Source organism: Triturus cristatus, chromosome 11 (assembly GCF_964204655.1).
Source record: "Triturus cristatus chromosome 11, aTriCri1.1, whole genome shotgun sequence".
Taxonomy (NCBI): domain Eukaryota; kingdom Metazoa; phylum Chordata; class Amphibia; order Caudata; family Salamandridae; genus Triturus; species Triturus cristatus.
In genome coordinates this window covers 1,018,441,127-1,018,453,726 of record NC_140594.1, presented here as the reverse complement: position 1 = coordinate 1,018,453,726, position 12,600 = coordinate 1,018,441,127, and the positions used below count along the sequence as shown (strand labels likewise).

The 12,600-nt window shown below is 42.3% G+C and overlaps 1 protein-coding gene across 3 annotated transcripts in view; it reads right to left on the bottom strand.

Moving 5' to 3' along the window:
- Nucleotides 1-12,600, bottom strand: part of LOC146785847 (maltase-glucoamylase-like) — a 783,978-nt gene that overhangs the window by 315,285 nt on the left and 456,093 nt on the right. For all 3 annotated transcript variants that reach the window (XM_085635202.1, XM_085635203.1, XM_085635205.1), the window contains 3 exons: nt 10,803-10,899; nt 4,727-4,839; nt 4,489-4,614 (listed from right to left, as the gene is read on the bottom strand). In XM_085635202.1, coding sequence (XP_085491328.1) covers nt 4,489-4,614; nt 4,727-4,839; nt 10,803-10,899 — 336 coding nt within the window. The remainder of the gene's footprint in view (nt 1-4,488; nt 4,615-4,726; nt 4,840-10,802; nt 10,900-12,600) is intronic.

Below are 12,600 nucleotides of genomic sequence, written 5' to 3'. Positions count from 1 at the left end.
ATTGGGTGTAGTGTGTGTCTCAGCGCTGCTGCTGTGGTGGTGTGTGCTGCCACTCTTTCACAATGTTGGCTGTTCATTAGCTGCTGTCATGTGCAAAACAGTGCCTTCACCCCCATGTGTTGATGCAAGGCGTCCACCATTTGCTGGCAAGTCTTTCCTGTGTGGGGACACACTGTTTGTCTGGCTGTGACCTAGGCCATATGGGCAGAGGGCATTGTTGTCTGCTTCTGAGTTGCACTATGTGAATTTTGGGGCCCACCCTCCCGCCATCCGGGTTACCGTGTCATGTGTTGGTGTCTTCTGTGGCCTGTGACTTGACATTGTCCAGCTGGGTTCATGGGGCATGGTGGCGGCAGTGGCATGTGCGTGTTCATGGAGTGTGGTTGAGTCATGCGATAGCTTGGGGTGGTTGCGTGCCTGTTTGTGAGTTTGGTTGTGGATGACGTTCCCCCCATGTGAGGTGTGTTGTTTGTGTACTCACCCGGGTCTCGGAGTCCTCCTAATCCCTCCACTGTCTCCACCGGCAGTATGGCCATCACCCTCTCCTCCCAGGGATGGTAGTGTACGGGTGTGCGGGGCGGCCCTCCTCCAGTGGCGTTGGCCTGGTTGTGTTCATCCAGCATCTTGGCTCGGACCCTCCTCCGCAGATCGTACCACCTGGCTTGGCATTCCTGCTTGTTCCTTCTGGTGTCCGCAACAGCATTCACAGCATCGACGATGGTCTGCCACATGGCTGTTTTTCCTGCCATGCTGGTCTGTCTGACCAAGGTTCCAAAGAGCTGTGGCTCGACTCTGAGGATTTCCTCGACAAGGACCTCCAACTCTCGGTTACTGAACTTTGGATTCTTGTTAGTAGGCATGGTGAGGGGTGTGGGTGTGGATGATGGGGGGGGTGGATGGTTGTGGGTGTGTGGGTGTGGTTGTGCAGGTGTGTGTGTGAATGTGATGAGGGTGTGTTAGAGAAGGTGGTTGTGTGAAGGTGTGCAAGTGTAAGGTGTGGTGAAGATTCTAGTTTGGTGCTGTAGGTTGTCTGTGGGGCCTGGCAGCAGTGAGTCTGTTGCAAAGGCTCATGGTTTGTGTGTGTGGGCCCTTTTTATTGGTCCATTGGTGGGTGTGGCTGTGTTTGAACTTTGGGTGGGTGTGTTATAAGGAGTGGTGGTGTTTTGGGCCTCTGTTTGTTTTTGGCTATTGCAGGTCAGTGAATGTGTTGTTTTGGTAGTTGTTGGACATGTTTTGTGGCTTTGTGCCATTCGAATGGTGTATTATTGTGTCGTTTTGGTTTGTCCTGGTTGTGTACGTGCGTTTTTTGGTGTGTATACGGTGTGTACATGGGCCTTTTTGTTGTACAGTGCTGTCCTTGTGTGTGGCTTGGTACGAGTCGTACTATCGGTTGGGATGTTGGGGCCTGGGGTGCGCTCCGTCCTTAGGATATTGTGGTGTGGGTACGCTCCATGCATACGCGGGTGGGGGTACGACTCTGACGTACAGGGGTGTACATACACGGTGGTACGACACGTACAGGGGTGGGGGTACGACTCGAACGTACTGGGGTGTACATACACGGTGGTACGACACGTACAGGGGTGGGGGTACGACTCGAACGTACTGGGGTGTACATACACGGTGGTACGACACGTACAGGGGTGGGGGTACGACTCGAACGTACTGGGGTGTACATACATGGTGGTACGACACGTACAGGGGTGGGGGTACGACTCGAACGTACTGGGGTGTACATACACGGTGGTACGACACGTACAGGGGTGGGGGTAGGACTCGAACGTACAGGGGTGTACATACACGGTGGTACGACACGTACAGGGGTGGGGGTACGACTCGAACGTACAGGGGTGTACATACACGGTGGTACGACATGTACACGGGTGGGGTTAGGACTCGAACGTACTGGGGTGTACATACACGGTGGTACGACACGTACACGGGTGGGGGTAGGACTCGAACGTACTGGGGTGTACATACACGGTGGTACGACATGTACAGGGGTGGGGGTACGACTCGAACGTACAGGGGTGTACATACACGGTGGTACGACACGTACAGGGGTGGGGGTACGACTCGAACGTACAGGGGTGTACATACACGGTGGTACGACATGTACACGGGTGGGGGTAGGACTCGAACGTACTGGGGTGTACATACACGGTGGTACGACACGTACACGGGTGGGGGTACGACTCGAACGTACAGGGGTGTACATACACGGTGGTACGACACGTACACGGGTGGGGGTAGGACTCGAACGTACTGGGGTGTACATACACGGTGGTACGACACGTACAGGGGTGGGGGTACGACTCGAACGTACTGGGGTGTACATACACGGTGGTACGACACGTACAGGGGTGGGGGTAGGACTCGAACGTACTGGGGTGTACATACACGGTGGTACGACACGTACACGGGTGGGGGTAGGACTCGAACGTACAGGGGTGTACATACACGGGTGGGGGTTCGACACGTACACGGGTGTACATACAGGGGGGGGTTGTACATTCACGGGGAGTACGACTCGAACGTATGGGTGCTGGGGGGGGGAGTGTTGGGCGCGTATGCGGGCACATGTCTCCATGGTTGCAATGGGAGTTCGGTGCGGACGGTGTTTTTACCATACGGTTGTGAGATCGGACGCACGGGTAGGATCGTGATTCCTCGGTCGGACTTCACTTTTCACATTTGTACGGTAAATCGTCCGAGGACGTGTCGGACACATTTTCCGACCCGAGGACGTGTGGGGAATAATTCCCAAGGCGGTTTGTATGGACTTTTTACCATGCGAATCGTGATTGCCAGTTTGTACGGCACTTGTACGATTCGTACGGTAAAAAGACCGGATACGAGTCGTACGGGGAAATTTTTTACAGGATCGTAATTGGCACCATAATCTCTCTGCATGCTTATACACATTCTGAGCTACAACATTTTTTAAATCTGATTGACATTAAACTAATTTGAATATCTTTTTGCAACATGCAACATCTTTTTATGGAGTGTTTAATTTAACACTACAGATCCCAGGTTAACTCTTAGTGTTTGCAAGCATTGTATGTATTTCATATGAAAGAGCATGATATGTAGGATTTAAACAGGTGTGGGAATAGGGTGGCGTACTTAAAAAGGTACTATAAGCCATCAAGAAGTTCCATTCAAAAATGGTCACAGAACTCCTTGGTGACTTGCAAAATTCTTAGAAACTAAGTAAGAGGGTATGTTACCCCAACTAATAGGAAATCCAGGAAATAATAATGTTACTCCTGTAGTTGAATATGTTGATCTTTTTTTAACATTGAAAAGTGCAAGCCAACTAGTGTCTCAACCTAAATAGGTCTTGATTGTAGACAATGCTAGTCCTTCTTTGATGTAATTTCAGTGCTCCCTCCATGAATTAAAAACCATACTCGGTTACTACAAAAAACATATGTTAGGCACTTCTACATTTAAAAATGGCTTGTGTTTTCAATTATTTCATGCCTCTTTCCAAATTGGAGTACTTATACCATTATCGCATTAATGCATTGGACTTACTCCTTCATGAATGCATTGCAGTAAAAGGACTTCTAGGTTGGTATGATTGTGGCTAAAGTATTATTCTCCAAGCCAGCTACAATGGTTTGTATTTCCTACCATCATATTTTTGTTTAAAGTAATATTCTTTCATGACAATATTAAAGTAGGTATTGTGGTTTCTAATTCTATTTAATTTTTGCATGGTTTTGGGGCAATTTCTTCCTACCTTATATTATGTGATAATTACTTCCTACCATACTTCCTATCAGCAGTAGCGTAGTAAGGCAGGTGGGGCAGTACGCCCTGGGCGGCACGAGTCTTGGAGTCAGCGGCCTCACCCCCTTTACCTGCGACCGCACAGGCAGCAAATGCAGGATTCATTCACCAGCACCCCCCACTCTTATGCCCGCCACGGGGCGGCAAAGGCTGGGACCGCCACAGGCAGTACAAGGCCTAGCTATGCCATTGACTATCAGAATTCAATTGAGAACAGGCGAAAACAATGTTGACCATAAATGTGAAAATGCGTCTCAATATCTGGGAACAACCTTCTTGGAGTGGATCCAAAATCAATATTGAATACCTATTTTAGAGTGTAATTAAAGACAATGGGGACTCATTTAGAGTTTGACAAATGAGGGTCAGCTGCGAAAAAGTGGAGAATGTCCTCTCCGTTATAGTAGGTTTACAATGATTTCAGTGGTACTCTAAATATGGTGCACGGTACATCCATCACTTTTTGGAAACTGTCCTGCTCTGCAATGTTTTTAATAAAGCACTATGCTTTATATTAGTCTTCCATATCCAATGTATCAGAGTAAAACAGTTTTTGTTTTCCCACTACGTAGATCGGAACTAATAAATTATACTGCAGTGTTGAGAAAGCAGACTATTTACATAAATGTATTCCTTTAAACTTCTCAGGTGTGAAATATGTGCTTTATAACAAAAGATTCTACTTACATAAGGAATATTGGCCGCTTTCATTTCTTGATATAGTTCTGAAATTTCGGTATCATTTTTATATCCGTACCGGCAAAGTTGGAATCCCAAGGACCAGTAAGCTGGCATAACAGGCCGCCCAACAAGCTAAAGAGGTATGGATGTAAATATAACCACATTATGAATATATGTTATCAATATGAAAAAACAAATAGCAAAAATATATATTGCAACCATAGAGAAACACAAAATTGCATACTGAAGTGTACTCCTTAACGACATCCTCTGGGGTTGGTCCCAAAACCATGTAGAAGTCCAGGATTCCTCCAATTGTACGATATGTTAAAGCAGGTGTTGGTTGGAAGGTAACATCTGAAAAGCCAAACACGAACACTGTGAGACCAAGTCACCATCATAATATATGTCAAACTAATGATATTTTCTTACATTTGTTTGTATACATTTGTGCATTTCTAACCAGTTTCTGATATCGCAAAAATGTTCATGCAACATAATGACATAATCTCTACTTTATATTGCCTTCTGTAACACCTGTTTGAGGAAATACCAATTGTGCTCTTTTGAACTCTCTTCCCTTAACATCTCTGTATCTCTTTTGTGTGTGATCTTTCTGTTCAGTTCATTCCCTTTTACTCCCTTTATTTTCTTCTCTCACAGTCTCCCTCTTCCTCTTCTCATAATAGCTCTCTTTTCATCCTCCTATTCCATTTAAATATATCTTAGTATTTATCTTTCCTTCTTGCTCTCCTTTCTGACAGGCAAAGACTCGTCATTAACAATACAACACCTAGAAAGGAACCGTCAACCATATATCTGCTGTAATTCAAAAGGTGGTGTTGTGGCAATTATAACAAACAAATTGACTGTCACTTCATCATCTTCAGTTTGTTTTTTTCCAGAGTTTTTATAGCGTGAATTTGACCCAAATGTATAGGGTATCAGAGCGTTTTACAGGAGCACCAGTTGCATTACACAAGGACAAATTCATTTTGTTAGGCACTGGAAGATTAAGTGATTTGCCCAGAATCACAGGATGTTGAGCGTCATTGCTGAGACTCAAACCTGGTTCCCCAGATTAGAGATCAACCGCCCTAGCCGTTAGACCACATGCTCTCCCCAGTTCTCCATAACTCTGGCCCTGATGATTGAACTTCCTGCATTCCCTCTCCATTACCAACTATTACTAAGCCTAGGGTCTTATACCTTCATCATCCTTTAACTTCACTGTTTTCTGGACTTAGTGGCTAAAATTCCCCTCTTTTTTATAAGCAACTTTGATTACGCGTGCCACAAGGAATTTACAACTTTATTTAGACTTAATATTACCTGGTCACACCTTTTACAAGTTATACAACCGGACCAGCAACCACAAAATTGATATCGTTGATTACCTGATGAAGGAGGTACAATGATTTACATGCTTTTCATCAGCATGAAGCTAGAGCTGGGCACATTTGCAAGCTTCATGTGCCTAAAAAAACTCATTGGAAAGTTTTGAATGCCACTGTTAGTTTCAAATAAATATGTGTCTTTTGAAGTCAACAGGGGTGATACAAAGAGGAACTCACCCTTTTTGCATTTCACAAAGAAACGAATTGTGAAGTGGTTGAAAATCTTGCAATGCTTAATGACTGACCTTGTCACTTGTTAAATGTTTAAGCAATTGAAACTGTCTAAGAAGAACAATTCATATTGTGCTAATTACAGCAGCGGCATCGGAGGCAGAAAGTGATCATAGTGACATGGGGTGTGTAATAAACTCTGCTCCGCTGGGGGAGTTCACTCCACTTTACACTTGTAACATATAATTCTGGTAAAACTCTGCCAACTGCTGCGTGGTAGAGTTTTTTCTTAGGAGGGGCTCGCCAATCTTAAATTGGTGAGCCTTCGAGCAAGAATTTGCATCCCTTAGCAAGAATTGCAGATGCTAGAATGCCACCCCATGAGATTTCCTCAATGCGGGTAGTGGCAGCAGGTCGCAACTTATTGTGTTGAGAAAAATGCTGCTCGAGTAAAAAATGTACTTAAGCGGGAGGAATAAGTAGCGCTCTCTGGCAAACTGTGTTTTGCCATTCATGCTGATTTCACAGTGCTGAAACTACAGGTGCCACACATCAGCTTAAGCAGTGTGACATGTCAAATTCCAACCGCTTGCTGAACTCCACAGAATCTCGGGGAGTTTTATCTACCTCTGCATATTTCTGCAGAGTGAAACCTTCAAGTTCCGCCCACCCTGCTATGGAGCTCTGGATGCTCCTCTAAATGTTCCTGTTGCAAAGTGCCAACTCTTTTGTTGTTAGACTTTTGACTGACTAGATCTGCAATAGGTGTTCTTTAAAAATGTGAATAAAGAGACTTCCTGCATTGAAAATAGTCTGTCAGTTTAGAGATATCCAACAAGCAAGTGCCCTCAGTGGTTCTGTCAATGCAATAATGAATGATCAGAGGCATTTTCGGATGATTCAGATACTTCTTTGTCAGCAGTCCAGAAGGGCTATGAGGCCCATAGGAATGAAGGGGAAGACATTCTCAAATTGCGATTACCAATTTGAGAATTGCAAATTGAGACTGCAATTTCAAGGTTGCAAGGGTGCCAAAAGGACACCCTGTTGCACCCCTGAAATATGCATGTGTGCACATGTTGCGCACATACATGCCCTAAGGGCATGTATGTGTGCCATATGGCACTTTGAGAAAAGCAAAAAAGTTTTTTTTTCTAGAAAATCGCAAATTACCACCAACTTGAAGTTGGTGGTAATTTGCGATTCCTTAAGGCCAAATAGCACATTTCTGGTGCTTCCAGAATTGCATTTAAGGAATTGCATTTTGCGATTCCTTAAATGCAAACGCAAAATAGAGAATCGCAAATTTTGAGATTCTCTAATTTGCAATGCCCTTTTGGGATGATACATTCCAAAAGGCCTTTTCCCGTTCGCAAATGGGCGAATTCTGAGAACCAGCCCGTTTGCGAACGGGAAAAGAGCTGGATACATATGCCCCTAAGTGTTGGTTCTGTTATATGAAAAAAAGTGGAGCAGCACAGTTGGGTGGAATTGCATGTTGAATTTACAAATAAAGTTAAGTATGTTGGAGGAGTATAATTTCTATATAGAAAACCGGTGATACAGGATCAAACTGATGCACCCTCCAAATGTGGGAATGAGCCCAGGCAACATGATGCTAATGTTTGCCTCTAATTGCACTAGCAGTGGAATCACACACCATAATATTACATTCAGCAGTGCAGAAAATGGAAATAAAGGTGAACCTCATGGTACCCATTGTATTAATTTATGTAGATGATATGTTGATTTGCAAAAGGGACTCATAATCTTGGGCATACCTACTGTGGACAGTGGTGTGAAGATTTGGTTCTATTTCCAGATTACTGACAAATTGTGACAGGTGATTGCTGTTCCCGATGGGCAATCTAAAAGGCAGTCCATGCAATAACCTCCTTCTCCCTCCCATATGCTGGGATGGCAAGATGTTTAGGTTGCTGATAAACCAATTACACTTTGAGAGGTTTATATCTAAGCCGTGATAAATGATTGAGTTCCTCATTAAAAGTCAGCTCTTGAAAATATCACAAGACCATAGATGTAACTTTTACCATAACTGTTTTATATATACCAGGGCTGCATCAATCAATAATTCAAAAAACAACTTAAAGATGTAGATGCACTTTTGAATGTTTTCCCATTGATCCGTAGAAGGATAGGATTCAAACTGAACATACTGAACCTTTATAGTGGGGAAGGAAACATACAGGTCCCAATATGCAGGGATATTACTTTAGTTCATAGCTGAGCAGTTTGGGAGTTGTGAAAACTTACACAAAGGCCTGCTAGCAGGTCTACTTGTAAAGGCAGCCCTGGTAGAAAACAGCCTGATTGGAGTCAAATTTCCCATTTCTTATGGCCTTACTCCACTGGCTGTGACTGCTTAAAATGATTATAGAGCTGTTCCCGTATGCAACTTTATGAGGCCTCTATGAATTTCTGAAGGTGGCTACAGACTTTGTTGGAAAGATGCCTGCAGATAGTACAATTTTAATTTTTTTATTCCAGATCCTGTTCCCTTAAGGGTCAAGGTCATAAACTAAAAATAAAGCTCACACCTGCATTTTGAAAATGTAAATGCTCGGATTGAGATCTGCTTTCCCACACATGCCTTCATTGCTGAATTCACAATTGGCCTCAATGAGTCATAAAATAACCTCTAAACTAATAATATTAATAATGTGAGAGGTGCACAATTTTGGGAAACCTACCTAAGTGCAATGTTAGTGTTTTTATATCCATGGCAACACAAAGGAAGACATGTAACACACAAATTGTGAGGCAAATGGCTTCTTTTCAACATCAGGACCACAGGCAATCAATTATCCTATATATCTGATTTTGTAAGCAGGTTGTAGACAAATACACAACTGCATAGTTATCTTCAACTACAAAATGGTGAAAGCTTATACCTTGAGTGTAACACCGATCAATACTAAAAGTGGAATGAGAGGGAATTTTAGCACAACATAAGCAAAATTACATGTAACTATGAATTGGATGTGGACTCATGCACCCAAAGTTTAAACCAGATTAAGAAATCAAGAAGAATGGTCCTCAATGGCAGAAATATACCTAAAGATGTAGAAAAAAAAGCTTGAACAAGACATAATTTACAAGAACATGCTCCTGATGAGATGATTGTATCCACAAGACGTTTAGCTACCCTAATAGAGGGAAGATCTAGACCACCACATGACAATACTCTTAGGTCATAACAGGTGATGTAAAGAGAAAAAGTAAATTAATACAAGATGCCTGCTGACATCATCTGTTGCATGGACACATGTGTTTAATTATGGTTTCTGAATTATTAAAATAATGCTGCAGTAAAGAGTTGATTCAGCCTCATGACAAATTCAATTATGGTTGTTATAATATTATTCTGATAAGATATATGATGTTGTGCTTTTCCCCAAGTACACCATTACATTCTGGCAGAGATTAGTTTCAACTCCTCTCATCGTATGCTTCAGCTTTTGTCGAACTTTGTACCCTAGACACATTTAAGAAAATAAGTTGCATCAAAAGCCTCCTTGATTGGGGTAAATGGCCAGTGAGGTAGCACTAATCACCCAGAGACACCCACAAACAAGCAAGTAAAAGCTATGTATTGGAATTGGGTAACCAAGAATGAAGCTAGGGATAACAAGTTGGGCAGATTAACTAAGGAATGTACTGATTTTAAATTGTTGCGTTCCCTGGAATGCTACCTTGACCTTATACAGTTACCAACAAATAGAAAACATGATATTCAATTCAGGCATGGTTCACTCCCCTTGTAGTCCTTCACAAATTCAAGGTAGTGTAACTTAGCTCAGAGAAAGGGCTGCCCCTGTAGCTCTGCCCCTACTGAATCAACCACCCACGTTCCCTTTGGCTGTAAAGCATATTCTGGTCCAAGAAGAATGTGGTTAACCCCGCTCTGTAAACAGCTGGGAACCAGAGAACACGGTGTAGCCCTATGCATCCTAAAATCTGATGCAAGACCTCTATTTGTCTATGCGCTTGCAAAATGTTGAGGCCAAATGTGGAGAATAAGAAGGAAAGCCCAAAAGCATAAGGCGCCGTCTCACCCATTAGGCCCAATGGTATGAACCTTATTGGGCCTATTCATCAGGGAATTTAAATATGTGTATGCGAAGAGCAGATCATTGAGTGGGTTCTACTGTCCTGGACGTTAGGTCTCTAGAGATTGTTGATGTTTTTGTTTCACTAACCAAATGTGAAGTTTTAACTTGTAGAGGTTTATATGGTTCATATTTTTTATGTAATACGTTTTATGAATCGATCAAATATTAGCTTTTAAAGGAAAAAAACAAAGAGTTTTTTATATGAAAATCTGGCAAAAAATGTACATATGCACTCTGCACTTTTATGGTCTGATGACCGAAATAAAGTTCATTGATGATGATGATTTTGTGCTTTGTTATTCACTATATGAACAAAATAAATGTATATTTAACATTACCAAAATGGACTGTTGGAACTATCAAAGGTCAAACCAGTAACACAAGTACAAGACAGTAGGATATAAATGTCACTGTGTTTCTGATCTCATTTTTAGAATAGTACAGAAGAGTGAGATCTTTTGACAACTCTGCAGGCATTAAGTACACTTTAGCAACAGGGTGTGCATTCTGACCCAGAGTTCACAGGGTGGGTGGCATATTTGCTTAAATGTATGAGCCCATGAATCCCAAAGTAAACAAAAAGAACAATCATATACAATTATTTAAATGGCTAACTTACCCATTGCATTGCTGTTTAGCAACAGAACTCCGTGAGCATAACCTTCATTTTCCACACCCATATAAAAGGGTTGCACTCCATACATATTTGCCTTGTACTGCAAGATTAAAAAGATTTACTTTGTATATGTTACATAATCAAAGGAAAACATTTTCATATTTGTGTTCCCAGATTTAATATGCTTAATATACTAATGTAAAGTTTTACTAAATATAAAAATTTCAAAATTAAAGCAGATCTTTTGACCCTAGACATTATTCCCTATAAAACTGCAATGTACATTTTACTTGGTGTGAGCTTTTAGAATAGCAAATAAGAACAAGCTAGTGGTCCGGATTTCATGGGACTTTGCATACAAATAAAGGCACACAGAAATTATATTTCCATGCAATGGCATCTTCAAGTTATACTTATTGACTTTGCTAATGCTATTTTAGTTATGATGATAGAGGTGTTGGTGCTTTGGTATTGGTGACTGAAGTGGTGGGTGTTCTTTGTGGTACAGGTGGAGTTCGTAGTAGTGTGATATTGATATTGGCAGTAGTAATGGAATTAATGTTTTAGGTGGCGGTGGGGGAATTGTTGGTTGTTTATTTTAGTGGTGGAGGTATGCGTGGTGATAGTATTGTTAGTGATGGTGGTATTAGTATACTTGGTGGTTATGGTATTGGTGGTGGTGATAGGTAGTAATATCTTTTGGGGTACTAGTTGTAGTATTGGTTGTTGTTATTGGAGGTGGTGGTGGTGAAGTGTTGGCCTTGGTGGTATTGTCGGTGGTTGAATTAGCATAATAGCTGTTGTGCTGTTCATGTTTCTAATGGTGTTATTGATGCTTGTGTTAATTGTATTGGAATTGTCAGTAATGGTTTTGGTAGTAGTATAGGTGACGGGGTGATACTGGTGGTGTAATTAGTGGTAGGATTTGTGGCATATGGGGTGTGGTGGTATAGTTGGTCAGCTATTGGGGATGATGGAATTGGTGGCATGGATGGTGGTGTGTTATTGGTTGTTGTATTGAGGATGTTAGTCATGGGCAAAATTACTTATTGGCAATTACGCGAGAACACAAAATGTTGATCCAGTCTCTTTTCTTTATTAGTTACTGCAAAATGCATCCTTATGTCAATTTTGAAAATGCCCCTCAGTCCTCAGGGTGAATGCCGGTCTGCTGGGAGTCTATGTTTCAGGGACTGCCACTCAGTCTAACTGCTGACCTCTTTAGGGATTGGACAAACAGCTAGAAATTACCCTTTAACCCCAGGCCTAGAGACAATCCAGAAGAAAGTTTAGGGTTCATAGTGGTCACTGAGGAAAGGCTGAAACATGTTGACTTCATAGAAGGTCTTGGGGTAACATATCCTGCAGGCACCTGCACACACTAATAGTTAACCAAATCAAAGGCATCCATCATTAAATGGAAACTGAGGTGTCCCTGCAGCTTTTTTAGTACCATAACCAGGGAAAGACCCCAGGCTATGCATATTATATAGGCCCATAGCTTTGCTTGGAAAGGTGTACATAAAAGTTCTTCTGATTAGATTGGAGCCCATCCTCCCAGCATTAATATACAGTCCTCTTATTTGCTCTGAGAATCAAATAATTTGCTCACATTAGGGTGGATGGAAACATGAAAGGCATCCCCTTCGGGCAGGACATGACCATAGATTGGAACCCATGCTCCCAGAATTAATTCACAGTTGGGATTCATTAAGATAAGGCAAACTCATGCCAATATTTGCTGCTTAACTACCTGGTCGAAAAAATTCAAAATTTTATTTGGTAATGTTTGATGCAAGGA